This window comes from Crocodylus porosus, unplaced genomic scaffold, assembly GCF_001723895.1.
Source record: "Crocodylus porosus isolate Cpor-Errol unplaced genomic scaffold, CroPor_comp1, whole genome shotgun sequence".
Taxonomy (NCBI): Eukaryota; Metazoa; Chordata; order Crocodylia; family Crocodylidae; genus Crocodylus; species Crocodylus porosus.
In genome coordinates, this window is record NW_017728917.1 from 35,903,792 (window position 1) to 35,919,251 (window position 15,460).

At 50.1% G+C, this 15,460-nt stretch overlaps 2 protein-coding genes across 2 annotated transcripts in view; one reads left to right on the plus strand and one right to left on the minus strand.

The window, feature by feature from the left end:
- RRP9 (ribosomal RNA processing 9, small subunit (SSU) processome component, homolog (yeast)) overlaps positions 1 to 147 on the plus strand; it is a 16,156-nt gene extending 16,009 nt beyond the window's left edge. Inside the window, exon 16 of the mRNA XM_019537087.1 lies at positions 43 to 147. The gene's annotated coding sequence lies outside the window, so the exon portion shown is untranslated. The remainder of the gene's footprint in view (positions 1 to 42) is intronic.
- Positions 148 to 1,981: 1,834 nt separating this feature from the next.
- GRM2 (glutamate metabotropic receptor 2) overlaps positions 1,982 to 15,460 on the minus strand; it is a 42,105-nt gene continuing 28,626 nt past the window's right edge. The window contains exons 3-5 of the mRNA XM_019537090.1: positions 13,988 to 15,051; positions 6,879 to 7,053; positions 1,982 to 6,112 (exon numbers count right to left, since the gene is read on the minus strand). Coding sequence (XP_019392635.1) covers positions 6,039 to 6,112; positions 6,879 to 7,053; positions 13,988 to 15,051 — 1,313 coding nt within the window. The 3' untranslated portion in view covers positions 1,982 to 6,038. The remainder of the gene's footprint in view (positions 6,113 to 6,878; positions 7,054 to 13,987; positions 15,052 to 15,460) is intronic.

The window sequence follows — 15,460 nt, forward strand, 5'->3', positions numbered from 1 at the left end:
TGGCAGCAGCTAGCAATGCGCAGATTGGTGAAAGCTCCTAACCCAAAACTCCCTCCTGCCTCTGTCTGCACAGTTCTGTTACAGCTGGAGCTTTGGGATAGACACTTCTAAGTTCGGTTTGTCATTAAACCATCCCCTCATTTGTATGCCCTGCTGTCTCTGTCTCGCTGTCCATCCAACTTGCCAGAACCTAGGTGGCATTTGCTTGTGTTGATTGTACACTGGGTGTGGGAGGCAAGTGACAGCATTTGGAATGAAGGAGAACATCAGGCCTCCTTGGTTCTTGCCTACCCCTCCTGCAGCTGCCTGCTCACTCCTACCCACAAAAAAGAAAGTGCAGCTGCCAGACCTGTTTACAACAGTTATGGGCAGAGAGATCTGTGTCTATGGGGAGCGCTGTGCCATGACAGCCTTGCTTTGGCCCCTTTCCTCTCTGGCCTCCAGCTGTGCTGTACCTCATCTCTGAGGGAGAAAGTCCTCTAACCAGGTATCTGCTGCTAACATGGTGGAGCCCTTCCTCACAGCAGGGCTGGGATCATCCAGTGGAGGCTGAGGGGAGATTAAAGGGAGCAGCACAGGGTTGGGATTTATGGCAGAGATGTCATGAAGAACTTGCTTCCTGCCTACGGAAGGTGGAGCTCTGGGAGTTTTGGCCCCTCCTGCTTGTCCTTGGCAGGGGATAACTTTCTTTGGGCAAAGTTAGTCAAGCCTGGCTTTACTGAGGACATCATGCCATAAGGGAGGAGCTGGAACTTGCCCCAAATTGAATGTCTTGGTGTTATGTAAATAAGCAGTGTTCCTTAGGCTTGAGATCAGTCTGGGGCAGTGCGTGGGCTGAGGGACAGGGCACCAAGTACCCTTTGCTGCCTTGTCTTCCCACAGGAACAGACCTCTGACCAGTCTGGTCTCAGCAGTATGACTTGACCTGTCTTCCTGTGCTCAGTTTGCTTTAGGAGATGTGCATGATGTAACAGTAGGTGAGTTGATCACTGCTGTACTTGAGCCATGTAGAACAAAGGTGACCCCTTTCAGCATTTAGACTCTTGTACAGAGTGGCGCTGCATTTGTTTCTGCCTGGCTCTGGTCTCTGAGCCTAGAGCTCTGCAGTAGGAGAGGGACTTGCACCCTCGGATGATGCATTGGGCTACTTTTTTTAAAAGCTAAACCAGAGAAGTGGGGGGTCTCAGAAATGGGTGCCCGGTGTTGAAATGCTGACCTGCAGGAAGGTGACTTTCTCTCACTTCAGCAACAGCTAATAGCTGCTTGTTTATTCATGGCTTCAGGGCGGCTGAGGCTGGCTACCAGCAGCACTGGCTTTATCCTGTTTTTGTTGCAAGCCCCTCCAAGATTTGCCCAGTCTCTTGGTCACAGTGAGGTATCTCCTGTGCTGGGGAACTGTCAGCAAGCCAAGCCTTTGGCATAAATCCCCAACTGAACTTGGTGAGCATACATACCAGCTGCCAGGAGAAAGAAGAACAGTCGTTAAGTCAGACCCCTTTGTGGCTGCTGTGGCTATTTAGTACCTTTTCATCACTTTGGTCAGCATCATCTTTCCTGTTTTAGAGATGGGGGGAAAACAGGCGCAGAATAGGAGTGATGGGGCCAATGTCACCCACTTGCCCCTCTGTAGATACTGCTGAACGGGCACCAGCTTGTTACTGACCAGGCATTGACTGGAGCCAGGGACATATCAACTGCTTTATGACTCCTGTGTGACCGTGGCATCTTGAGGTGCCACCTGAGCATGGCACCCTCAATGCATTGAGCAGCTTGCGTTCTAAGTAGCAAAGTACATAAAAGAAATGATATTCTCATTTTACTGGGGGGGAGAGGAGGGCTGTCTACGGCTGAAGGTTGCTTATAGCTGTTTGTAGAAGAGCAGAGTCCCATGAGCCACCCAAGCCCTCTGGTTAAGAGCTCACATTTCCATGCTCCCCCTCTCCTTGCTTTACACAGAGACTCTATCAAGGCCCCCTGGCTACTGCAAAGGATTCAATTAAAAAAAATGCACTTTATTTACATAAATTACAAAAATCACAAACTTGTTCACAAAAAAATCTACTCTTAAAAACTGGCATCATTGGAAATACATGGATCACATTGAGAGCTCTAGCTGAGGTTCAAACAAAACTCACCATTTCTCCTGCAGCCTACAGCATAGGAATTTGCTCTTGTCTGAAAGGCTGCTTCCAAGAAATAGCTTATAAAAATTAAAAAACACCAAGAGATAGATATAGAATTATATTCCCCAGCCCAGTCTGTCATTTGGTTTTCAGTATTTCCTACTGACCCCCTGGAGCAGCAGGAGTGACGAGCAATGAACAACAGCAGGGGTTGTTCAGTGACATGGAGTAGTGCGCTGATTCTGGGGCTGTTCAGTACCTTGCACCGCATGCCTAGATAGCAGCTGCACTAGCAGTGTTGGTGCTGCTCTGCTGTTAGCTACCCTCCTTTCCTCTCCATTAGAAGTACAAAGGTGGCAGAAACCCCAGGATGGCAGTGCTCAACTGCTGCATTTCTTAGAGGTCTGTTGGATGCAGGCAGATCCTGTGGTGCCTCTTCATTCCCTGGTTGCTTACCTTGAGATGGGATATGGGGCTGTGAATTCAACATGGCCCCTTTGTGTGGTGGTACCACTCAGCCCTTCCTACCCAAGGGAATCGGTACAATGGCTAAGGTGAGCCTGCTGTCCTGGAGGAAAATGCTGTGGGAAGGAGGTGTTAGCAGAATAGTGCGGCATTGGCACTGGCAGTGTGTCTGAGCTCAGGACATTTGGCTTTCTAGTGCTTAGTACCAGCGTCCTGGGGCTAGTGGGAGAACAGGTATAATTGGCAGAAGCCTCTTCAAAGGCATCAGATGCACTTTTGCTTAATTCCTCTGGATTAAATACGTTGATATATATAGATACTGAGTTTTCCAAGCAGCTAATGATGTAGTTTGGGACAGGAAACGTAGTTCAGCTTCTGAATACATTCAAAAGGCAAAAGACTGGTGGCTGTTATATTAATACACTAAGTAGCTTGCGTCTCATGCAACAGTTACCCCCGTGTTTTATAACTACTGTGTTCCTTTTCCTGTTTCAACTTTCTATGCCAATGGGCAAGACAGTTGCTTCTTGTGTTATTGCCACAGACATACCATGGAGTTGAAATCAAATTGCTTAACACAGTGCAGTAAAGATTTTCCTATGTCCCCCTGCTGATCCTTGTATCCTGCAAATCCCATTGCCCTGTCTTTCCACAGGCTGTTGCTCCCTGTGTTTGACAGATGCACACAGACAACAGGAAAATGTCCAACCAGGAAAAAAAAATACAAAACCCCTGGACCTCTGTGCAAGCTGCTGTACAAAAGAAACATCAAGGTGGTTGCCCTACAGCAGGGCTGTCTCACTGGCAGCCTGTGGGCTGCATGTGGCTTGGCCTGGGCGGGGTTAAGCTGTGGCACCTGCCCAGCTGCCACTCCCTCTGTGCTCCCCCTACCTGTGATTTATGTGGTCTATCCCTGCCCCAGGGGGTGGGAGAGTGGCCTGGGGAGCTGAGGGTGAGCCTGGGACTGTGTGTTTGGTGCAGCAGAAGCGGAGTGGAGGGAGGGGAGAGGTCTGCACAGCATACAACCCAGGGCAGGGGTCATGGCTTACCCTGGTGTGGCCCTCAGTCACTTAGAAGTTGGACAACGCTGCCCTATAGTAAGCTTTGGAGCTATTTGTAACCATAATAAGTAAAATAATTCAGTGTGAAATTAATGTCTCTTTAAGGTTCTTTTCTTCTTTTAGTCTTATCTCTTGTACTATGTAAAGAAGCCCTGGAAGGATTGCTTTTCTATTAAAAAATTAACATCCTTGTTTGGTTTTAGCCCAGATATCTCTACTATAGATATACTAGAGTATATCAGACTATAGATATACTAAAAGAAAATGAATGATGAGTAATCAGCATTAATAATCTTGGTATCCCTGTTTTGGCTAACCACCTTTGAAGGATTACAGACTGCAGATAGGGGCTTTCGTAACCCTCAGTTGAGAGGGAATTGGATATGGCACCTTTGGAAAGATGGTTTTTCTCCCTCGTGTTTGCCAGCTGTCAGAATTCATTGGTCACATACACTATAAAAAGCAAGAGCTCTTTAAAATGCTGTTAAAAAATCCTTCTACCTCTTTCAGTCTTATGAGGTCTTCAGTGTTCAGTTCTAGAGCAAGCACAGGAGGTATCAAGACCTATGGGTAATACTCTGAACAGGGAAAGTGGGCAAAAAAAGCAAAGCATTATTTTTTCAAATGCCTTTCAGGCCTAATTTAGCCACTGGGCAGGAAGGAAGCAATTGGTGATGGAAAACAAAGAGATTGAAAAGCTCTGAGCAGCTTTCTTAGAAATGAACAAAATGGAGGCTTCCTGCCTTCCTCTGCAGGCTCTTGGATGATAAAAGGGCCAAGAGGAACGCAGAGAGGGAGGGAAGCAGATAAGCCATCTTTCCTCTGATGGCATCGTGGAGAGCTTGGCGCAGGAAGGTTCACTGCAGTTTTCCTCTCTGCACAAACACCTGCTCTCCCTGCTTATGCTGCTTCCTTCATGGCAGAAGCTCTGGTCGGCATTCACTGGGGCTGTTTTGATCACTTCAGCCTCCCTGCCCTCCCCCCTGTTCAAAACTGGGCTGGTTGGTTTTGAAGCAAGTAGTGACTCATGTGGGGTCCAGGTTTGAGGCCCCCTTTGCCAATATACTAGGTGCAGAAGCAATCTGTACGGTGCTTTCTGTTGCAGATGGGAGCAAAGAGCAGGGAGGGTGCCTAAGGGATCTGGCCTGCTGCCTGGTTTGAACGTACCCGGGGGAGCAAAGGATCAGCAGGGGACAAAGCAGTGAGGAGCAGGGAGTGTGCCCAGTGGGTCTGGCACAGCATGAATCCTATCATCAGGTACAAAGGAAGCAGCAGATCTTGCCTGCTGCCTCCTACGTTGCCTAGGAGCAGTAACCTGTACCCACCTTTCCTTGCCCCTGTCCAGGGGGAGCAGGAGGCGGTGCTCCCCTTCTCTTGTACCTGCCCAGATGTCTTGTCCTGCCCACTTCCCTCTCTGTGGGATTTGTTTCACCCTGTTTCCTAATCTTCCCCTCTCTCAGCCCTTCTGCCAGGCTCCTGAACAGCAGCTGTAGCCACCCCTTATCACAGGGTGCCCCTGCCCTGCCCTCTGCATCATCATAACATTGGATACTGATAGGCCAGGCAACAGACTCATCCACCTTCCATGGCATGTATGGTTCGCGAGTCGTCTCCCTGCCCTGGAGAGCTGTTGTCTAAGGAATCTGTCCTGGAAGCACCTTGATTGTCTGTCTCTGAGGGTGGCAGGGTCATATTCCACATGGGGAATTCCCTGCAAAATGAGAAATTGGGCCCTGAGCCCCCAGTTAGCTCACCTTAATTTGAAATCTTTCCCAGTGCCTCCCGGCATCATGGGCTATGAGGAGGTCCTGGCTTTTACCTTCAAACCATAGCACCTTGAATCCCTTGGGATTGTTCTTGCGGGGATGTAAGAGTGGGGATGGAGGGAGCTGCTCTACATTCTGGAGAAGAAAGGATCAAAAGAGCAGCCTGCAGGATTTTGTTCCCCTCTATGGATGCCCCCAGGCTCCTATTTCAGGGAAGAGAGAAGACAGGAACTATAATTGCCTGGGCTTTGCTCTCTTCAGTAATTTGTCCTGTGAGAGCTAACATGGGGCTGAAGCTGCCAGGAGAGACTTCTGATTCCACAGAGAAAGAGCATGGTACAGCCCATCTGGTCCAGTAAGTACAATCGTGACTGCAAGAGTAGGTCTGTGTGGCTCCGAGCAGGGGTTTGGGAAGAGGAGGGGAGCGGGACAGCAGCAATTGCCATCAAGTTCTCATGCGACGGTTGCTTCCCTTGGGGACAGCTGGCCCAATGCGGCATTGCTGGGAGAGGGCTGGGAGGACGGCTTGGAGAGACAACAGGCCCAACAGGAACGCAAAAGGCATGTCTGCAGCGGGGACCACAGAGACAGCACCTGCTCGCCCAGAGTGGACACTGGGCACTTCATAAGGACGAGGTTGTGGAGTCCACCACCTCGCGCCCATTGCATACAGTGGGGACATACTGAGAGGCTGACCCTGCCAGGGGAGGAACATAGAAAATCATCAAGAAAAAGCAGCAGGTCTTGATTCCCAGCTTAATCCTTCCTCCACCTTCACGGTGTATCACGTCCCCTGCATTGCCTGGGGAGTCGCTGGGGCTAAGTTTGACCACAAGCTTTCGCCCAGGGGTAGACCCTTCCTAGCTGTGGCCCCAAATATAAGACAGTGCAAGTCACGTGTGTGTCCCTGCACCCCAGCAGCTGTACCCTGCTTTCCCACCACCAGGCTTCCCCTTTCCCTCACCCGGGCAGCCATCACTCTGGCACTCCGGAGGCCTCAGCAGCATTAGCAGCCATGCTGGTATCTGGCTATTAATGGTGGGGGGAACTGAAGTGGCAAGAGGGTCTCAATGGCTTGTACCATTAGTGGGACTTGGTGCTTGTTCCATTAATTGGGAGGAGGGTGCTCAGTGGTTCATGTCACTAATGGAGGAGGAAGGTTGCAATGACTTGTGCTAAGAACGGGGGAGAGGGAACTCATCGAGCTGTCATTACGGGGTGGAGCAGGCAACCTGATGGCTTGTTCGACAACTGGGAGAGGGCAGACAGTGCTGTCAGCTGTTTTCTGTCTGAAGAGTCACTGATGTGTGAATTTCAGTGCTCTTGAAACAGGGCAATATAGCCGGGCCCCTCCCTACAGCACTTGGGTCCCCTTAGCTCCGAGGTTCCCCCAGTGGGACTGCTGCAGAGCCTCACCCCCAGGCAGGGCTGGCCCACGGTGGCTGGGGCCATCAGTCACTCACCATGCGAGTGGCTGGAGCCTGCGGCAGTCGCACTGAACCTGTTCGTCCCAACACGGTGGCTGGTGACGTTCTTCTGAGGCTGGAAGAGGATGATGTGCAGCTTGGGTGTGAAAAGGCAGCCAAGGACCACAGTGCCACTGAGACTGACAGAGATACACATGGTGGTGGTCTGGACCTAGAGGAGTAAAGGGTAAGCATCAGCCCAGATGCACAGAGAGAGGGGCCAAATATGGACGTGCTGTCTACTTTGCTCAGCTGCAAAGACATGGCAGGGCATGCCCATTGCAGGCCAGAGTAAAGGCTGCTCCACAAGTGCCAACATGTCGTGTCCCCGGCCTGGCGGGGGACATCCATAGATTCTTTTCTAATGGGCACTACTCTACTCCCATCATGGCAGAAATGGGCCAGAACAAAAGCTCTGGGGAAGCCTGGATCTAACTCTAGCTCCAGAGCCGGCTATCGCCTCTATCATAGGAAAAACCCAAATCCTTGTGCTGCAAACGTGGCAAAACCCTTAACTTACACCAGCTGAAAAACGCCCGTGTTCAGCCTCATGTCTGCTTCCTAACCAGATACAAATCTTCACGCTTTCCCATGAATGACGTGTGCTCCCGTGGCTGGGGGGAGCGCGGCAGCAGTAAGTGCGGAGCTCCCGCAGACACCGCCAGCACTGTCGGCAATGGGGGGAGGGGGAGGTGGCAAGCACTGACCAGGGATCAGGGACCACCCACGGGCACTGCCAGTAGCGGTGGCCAGTGGGTACCGATGACCACCTGTAGACAGGGTGGCAAGCAGCAAGCGCTCACAGGTGCCTTCAACAGTATCGACGGCACCTTTTCATAGGGGGTGCACTGCCACACTGAAGGAGTGGACGTGCACCTCCCACGCATCGCCAGTGCCCTTTACAGACTCGCACACTATGCCAGAGCTGGATGGGACTCAGCCATCTAGGCTTACAAAGTTTTGATCTGCTGGAAGGAGCAGGAGTGGGTGGCATGTACACATAGGCAAACACCCACTCATATAGTAGCCCAGACTACTAGCTGTGCTATGGTGGTGACGTGCTGTACCTCAAGAACCCCATACGTTCAAGAAGTGTTTGCATGATTATCTTGCTGGGGTCATTTGACCCTAGCTGACTTCCTGCCCTTTGGGCAGGGGGCTGAACCCGATGATCTCACAAGGTCCCTTCCAGCCCTAATGTCTATGAAATATATATGGTTATAGTGTACATATAATTATAATACAACAGCAACAAAAATAATGATAGAATCATAGAAAAGTATGGTGGGAAGGGACTTCCAGAGGTCATCGAGTCCAGCTCCCCTGTCTGAGGGAGGATCATGCCTATCCAAATCATCCCATACAAATCCATTGTCTAACCTACTGTCAAAACGACTTGGTCAAATCAACCCTGTCACACATGCTGGAGGAATTGCTCATCACTTTTCAGGATCAAGCAACATTATCTAAGAAGAAATTCTTCCATGTTAGCCTGTCCCAGGTCACCTGTCTCATTAGCTGCCACACCCGCTACCTCTCTTGCTTGGTGAACAGCGGGTGAGCCTGCCACCGATGGAAGATTTTTTGGCTGTCCACGCACGTAGCTGGGTCCTGTCAGTTTCTCATTCTGAAAATGTGCCTGCATTTGTCACATGCCCTAATGCAGGGCCAATGTCCTCTGTACACTGGGGTCCGCAAGCCACTTGCCTTATGTAACACTGGAGCCAGAGACTGCTCATTCCTGCAGCAGACCAGTGCCCCGGAGTGACTGTTCAGTCTCAGTCAGAGGCTCCAGCACTCCTTCCCTGAGGTGCTCAGTCAGACAGATTCAAGGTCTCAGGAGGAGGAGCCTGAGGCTGACCTCTCTTGCAGCCGTCTGCTCTGAATCCAGGCTGCCGCTCTGCATCTGACACATTCACCTCCTTCTCTTGTCCTCGTCTCACATAGGGATTGTGTTCTAACAGCTTGAATTATTATTTTATTTTCTATTATTTTTCCAAACTAACAAGTGAAAGGAACGACCTGGCATTTTCCAAGGAGTGAGTTAAGTCTAATAACAGGTTTCCTGGGTGCATCTACGAGGGACACCTTACTTGAGATTAAAGCAAATTACGACACAGAAAGTAAGCATCAACATCTACACGTGGAGATGCTTACTGCACAGTAATTTGCTCTAATTGCAAGTAAATTTGCTACCTGTTAATACAAGTAGCAAATTAACTTGCAATTACTGTGCTGTACGACACATATAGATGGCTGACCAAGAGCAAATGTGCTTCTAGACAGCAAGGGGTGGGAGACTGCTCCCTGCTGCTGGGAGCTGCCTGCTGCTGGGGCAGGTTCCACCACTGGAGCCTGGGCAGGGGCAATGTCTCCCTGTCTGGGCAGCAAGCAGTTCCCATCCCCTGCTCCCCGATCACAACTGGGGAGTAGGGGGTTGAAAGTTCCCTGCTGCTGGGGCAGGGGGACATTATCTCTGCTTGGGCTTCAGTGGTGGAGCCTGCAGCTCCAAGTGGCAGGGAGCAATGCCCCACTCCCCTGTCAGAAGACAGCTGTCTCTTAGCCCCATGCTCCCTGCCAGCCCTTGGGCTAGCAGCCAGGGTGAACCAAGAACTCCCTCTGGCTGCTGTAGGGGGTGGGTGCAGGGCTGGCAGGGCAGGAACAGACTGCTGCCGTGAGCAGCAAATCTGCTCCCACTTCCCTGCAAGTGTAGATGCCTGCCAGGTGTGGGTTTACTCTAGAACATTTGTACATGTAGATGTGCCCCTTGACTCTAGAAAGGTTGAGAACCACTGCTCTACACCCTAGATAGCACTGTGAGTCCAAAGTTACAGCCCAACCAGCTACAGTCTTAAAGATGCTAAATATGCCCATTTGGAGCTAATTTGACTGACAAACAGACCATTCTGCCCATTGTAGATAATCATATGTATTTCCTGGACCATTGTGGCTACAACAGCTCTTCAATCCTACCACATGTAGACAGAGCCACAGAAAAGCACTTGAGGAGAGGGTCTGAGCCTACATAAGAGAAACTCAATTGAGATCAACAGGGTTATGCAACTATTAAAGTGCAGCAGGGTTGTCATCCTCCAAAGGACTGTGCCCCTGGACATCTACCTAACGTGGGAAGGGAATAGCACCACTCTACAAATGTACAGCCATTTCTGGGTACTCTGCTGAATGATCAGTGGAATTTATTGATGTCTAGGAAAAGATGCCTGGAATTTTTATGGGCTGATTCTGATGTCACCTACATCTTTACACTGTAGCCTATAGCGTTACACCAATGGAGTATTATTACTGTGCTTTCTTATACATGTTGTACTAAGACGCAGAATACGCTAAGTGCTTTATAAGCCCCAAAGAAGGGTGGTCTGGCTTTAAGCAGATCACAGTCTAAAGAAGCCAGAGCTATTTTAAGTCTTTTAATAAGAAGCTCATCAGGAACATCTTCAGCCCTTGTCACCCACCCTCTGGCTTTGATTCATGCCCCTGACTGCATCACTATGTTTTATATGTTAGGTCAGTGATGGATTAAAGGCTGGTCAATGCAGAGAGCATGAGGTCTTACTGTCACGTATGCTCAGGGTATGGATATTACACAGGGTATAAACAACCACTGCCCAGGGGCAATGCCTAGAGGGTGCACACAGGTGCACATGCACCCCCTGTGCATGGTGGTGCACTCCCAGCAAAAAGGCGCCACCAACACTGTCAGTGGCGCCTGCAGGCAGTCCACGATTGCCCCTGGCCACTGCTGGCAGTGCCTGTGGGTTGTCACTGATCCCTGGTCAGCACTTGCCACCCCACCCCTTCCACTGCCAACAGAGCTGGCAGCATCTGCAGGAGCTCCACACTCCTGCCGCTGCACTCCTGCCGGCGCAGCCATGCCCCCCCAGCTGCCAGGGGCACATGCCATTCATGCCACTGCCCATGTGTACACTTTTATCCACATGGAATTAGACCCATGGTATCTCTACTTCACTGGGGGCTAAGCTACCACGGGTGAGCTTCCACTCACTGGGCGCACCTACACAAGATGCTTACTGCGCAGTAGCCTAATAACACTGTGCAATAGTGTGCCAGCTAAAACCCATGCTAATATGCTACTGCACAGTGTTATTAGGCTACTGCACAGTAAACATCACAAAAACTGTGCTCAGTAGCACAAGTTACTGTGCATTTAGTTAGTACTTCATTAAGCAGTACTAAATTAAAAGCGCAGTAACTTCTATTAATAAACATGTAGATACACCCAGTGTGATACAAAGGCATGCACATGGACAGTTGCTTTTGAGCAGCTGACACTCAGTAAAGCCTATCCCAGTTTAAACAATGGACACGTGTTTGTATGTCCATACCTTAAAAGTGACTGAGGTTACCATTCTATTACACTGGAAAATGACTCCAAAAGAATATTAAGATTAAAAGTCAAGCTTTCTAAATGAAGGAAAAGCCAGAATTACATCCCTAAATTAGCCCACATTGTACACATGCATTATAATATAATCCTTAATGACATGATCCCACATTATTTTTTCCATGGGACGCCCTGCCTGATTCAGGGACCAGGATGGAAAGTGTTCACTGAATGAGCAGAGCTTCAATATTATGATCTCTGCCACTGCCCTGTGCATGGCCTCAGGCCTATTTACAATTCAGATTCTGCTTTGAAAAGAGAATTGTTAATTTCCTCTTGGGCTTCTCTACAGTGCTCATCACTGTAGTAGCTGAGCACTTCACACATATTAATGAATCTATTACCCTAGTTTTATGGATGGAGAACTGAGGCACAGCGGCACTGATGGCCAAAGTGTCCATCGATTTTGAGTGCTCAATTTGAGACCCGTAGGAGTTCAGCTTGTAGAGCACTTAGCAGGCTATGGCATTTTCTGTGTTCAGAGCACAGCTCCAAATGCCTTTGTGCTCAGCCCTGCTGTATATTGGGGCCCAGGTACAAAAATATATCTATATGCCTATAACAAAGCTTCACAATCTCCAGCAAAATCCCCATGAGGTTGCTCATTATCACTGTCCCCATTTTGAAGACAGGAGAAGGGATTTTACCCAGTCATTGGTAGGATATGGAACATGACCCAAGGCTCCTGGATCTCTGCCTGTTTTACTAACACTCAAGCCATGCTTCCTTCCAAAAACACTGTAAGCATTTCTCCAGTGTGTATCATTAAAGACTGTTTTCTGCTGAAGAGCTGTAACATGGCTGGGTTTTGACTCTAACATTCATCTTATTTCCCACTAGGTGCTGCTATTCCTCTGCAGAAATGCAAACGTAAATGAGCATTTCCTCAGCATCTTTCTGGACCCCTGGCTTCTGCCTTCTAGACATTGCATTACCAAACACTGCAATGAGCACAGGGGCTAGTGATTAGGTTTGAAGCATTCCCTTCTCAGTCTGACTCCATTCCAGAAGAGGGAACTAGTGCTGCTATTCCTCCAGGGGCTCAGCCTTCAGAGTTGCAGTCTGCAGAGGGCATCGGGCCACGGGGTGCGAGTCTGAGGGCTTCACCCTCTCTGCCAAAACCGCACACTCCTCATTCTGCCACTTTGTGCTTTGTGCTGCTCCTGCCTCCCCAACTACTGCTGTGGTAATGTCTAGTTTTCTGTTTCAGTTGCATCAGTAAAATCAGTTTCTTTGACTAGTGACTCCTGCCAGTAGGCAATTAGCTCTGTAAATAAAGGGGAAGCCAGTGTGTTGGTCTGGTCCTGTGTCACAAAGCCAGCCACACCAATTGGTGTTCAAGCCTGTAGCACTGGCAAAGCAATGCAGAGCCCAAGGCTTGAACAGGGAGGGAGGATTGTAACAGAGGTGTGGGGAAGCAAGACCTTGCACAAAACTCATCTGCTTTATGGCTCCTGTACACCAGCTTACCCCTCTCATCGGCACCCCTGAAAGACACATCCCCTTCCTCTTCTTTAGCAACTGAGTGAGAGCTGCGCTTAGCCCTAATCCCAATCCATGTGGGTCATGACAACTGCCCTCAGGAGCTTTTCAAGAAGACCCAGTTGAAGAGTGGGTCTCTAATAGGTCTGTGCGAAGTGGCTAGCATTTCCTTCGGATTTGGATTCGGCTGATTTGGGGGACAGTGATTCGATTCAGTGATTCAAATCACTGTCCCGAATCGATTTAGCCGAATCTGATTCAGAGATTTAGCTGCCGCCAAATTGGCCAAATCTCCAAATCGGCTCCATCCCCCACCTGCTCTCCCAGCCCCATCAATGGCTGCTCTGCCCAGCCCCAGCTCCCGGCTCTTTAAAAAAAAAGCTTGGCACTCACTGGCTGCTGCCAGGTGCATGGGGGGGCAGTGACCCTGCTGACCCCCAATGCCCTACACTGCATGGGGGGCTCTGCTCACCGGCAGAGTCCCCAGAAACCCCAATGGCTGCTGCAGCAGCTGGTGAGCGCGGGTCTTTTTTTGTTTTAAGAGCCAGGAGCTGGGACAGGCAGGGCAGCCATTGCGGGGCTGAGAGAGTGGACAGGGGTTGAGGGGCTCGTGGCACAGCCCTCCGCACAGTGCAGGGCAGTGGGGAGCAGCGGGGATTGCCCCCCCACACCTGGCAGCAGCCAGTGAGTGGGGCTTTTTTTTAAAGACCCGGGAGCTGGGGCCAGGTGGGGCAGCCATGGTAGGGCTGGGAGAGCAGGCAGGGGTTGGGGCCTGGCAGGGGTCCCCCCATGGTCCCCTTGCCCCCTCATCCAGCCCCCCCACCCCCTATTTACCAGCACAGAGTCCAAGTCCATCTCCCTGCAGCAGTGAGCAGGGATTGCCCAAATCTCCGAAGCTCTCTGAATTTTTTCTGAATCTATTCAGAGAGCTTTGAATCGATTTGGATCTTTTAATTGGTCTCCTGATTTGATTCGGATTTGGAGATTCGGCCACTGAATTGGGCCAAATCTCCTCTGAATTGAACCAGTACCTGAAGCTTCGCACAGCCCTAGTCTCTAATGACCAGGAGTCCTTCCTGTTCCTTTCCCCCAGCACTGCTGCAATCCACAGGGGCTTGGAGTCCAAGGCTGTAGTCAGGCTGTCCATTACACATTTTCTCACTTTCTCAGCCAAAAGCGCCTTACAGCCAGGATCACTTACCCGATAGTCACTGGAGGTGACATAGAAGATGGGCAAGAAGGCCAGCCAGATGATGCATGTGGTGTACATGGTGAATCCAATAAATTTAGCCTCATTGAAGTTTTCAGGGCATTTCCTGGTTTTGAAGGCATAGACTGTACACAGGACGATCAAGAGGACATTGTAGGTGAGTGAAATGAGCATGCTCGAGTCCCGGTTGTTGCACTTGAGGGTGACAATGTACCTTTTGTCAGGCTCTGTCTCCTTTCCCGTGCCAGGGGTCTCCACCATGAGCCAGATGATCACAATGATCAGCTGGCAGGAGATGAGGGCCATGCAGATGACCACCTGTGAAGTGGGGCTTATGAACCGTGGGCGCTGAACCCCTTCTTTCACCCCGCTGAAGATCCTAGCAATCCGGTTGGTCTTGGTCAAGAGGGCAGAGTAGCAGACAGCAAAGGAAGTGCCCAGCCCCAAACGCCGCAGGGTGCAGACCTCAGTAGAGGGCTTTGTGATGAAGATGAAGGTCATGCTGTAACACATCAAGACCCCAGTGAGGAGGATGTAGCAGAGTTCACGGCCTGAAGCCTTCACAATTGGTGTGTTATTGTTCTTTATGAAGACCCCAAAGACAAAAAGGGTTGAGATGAAACCCAAGCAAGAGATGGTGACTGGCCCAATAGCCCAGACATCCTTCCAGCGGATGTACTGCTGGGGCAGCTCAAAGCAGCCATTCAGCGTCTCATTGGGCCAGTACCCAAGACCACAGTCCATGCAAGTGAATTCATCCAGGAGATATTCGTAAGGCTGGCATGGGATGCAGATCCAGCAGCACATATCTCCTGGCTGCATGCTCTTCATTTCATTCTTCTTGCAGGGATCGCTGCACTGGGACACAGGAATAGAGGTCTTCACCCATGGGATGAGGGTGGTATTGAGGATAAGCCCTTCTGCCCAATAGCCCACCTTCTGGTACCGGTATCTCCCATCAGCTCTGTGGTAGTTGAAGATATTGTAGAGGCCAATTCCATCACCATAGCGGTCAAATCTAATGATGTTTTTGGTGTCTGCTGGTCTGAACGGAGCTGCAGGAGAAGGACAAGAGCAAGAGATTCAACGTTCAGGAAGGCTGAGCTTTCTCACTTATTTGGTCAAAATATTGAACATTTCTTCCACTGCACATTTGATACTAAGATTCAAAGGAGTGGTGTTATATTAAGAGCATGTCAATGCCATGTCCTTGGGGCTTGTAGGGGAATGAGGTGGAGAAGATAACCAGGAGGTAACCACTGCCATTGCTCTCAAGCTGTCAGCCTATTTGAAAATGGCAGTGGAAGGTCCTCTTAGGGCAGATTTATCACTTCATTCCTGGCTTGCATGTGAAGTGGGACTGGGTGCACTGGGAGGGGGGAGATGACAACTTCAAAACCTTGAGTCAAGATGAAGCAAGCTGTATTGCCTATCGCTAGCAAAACCATCCTGTCACTTCTGAGC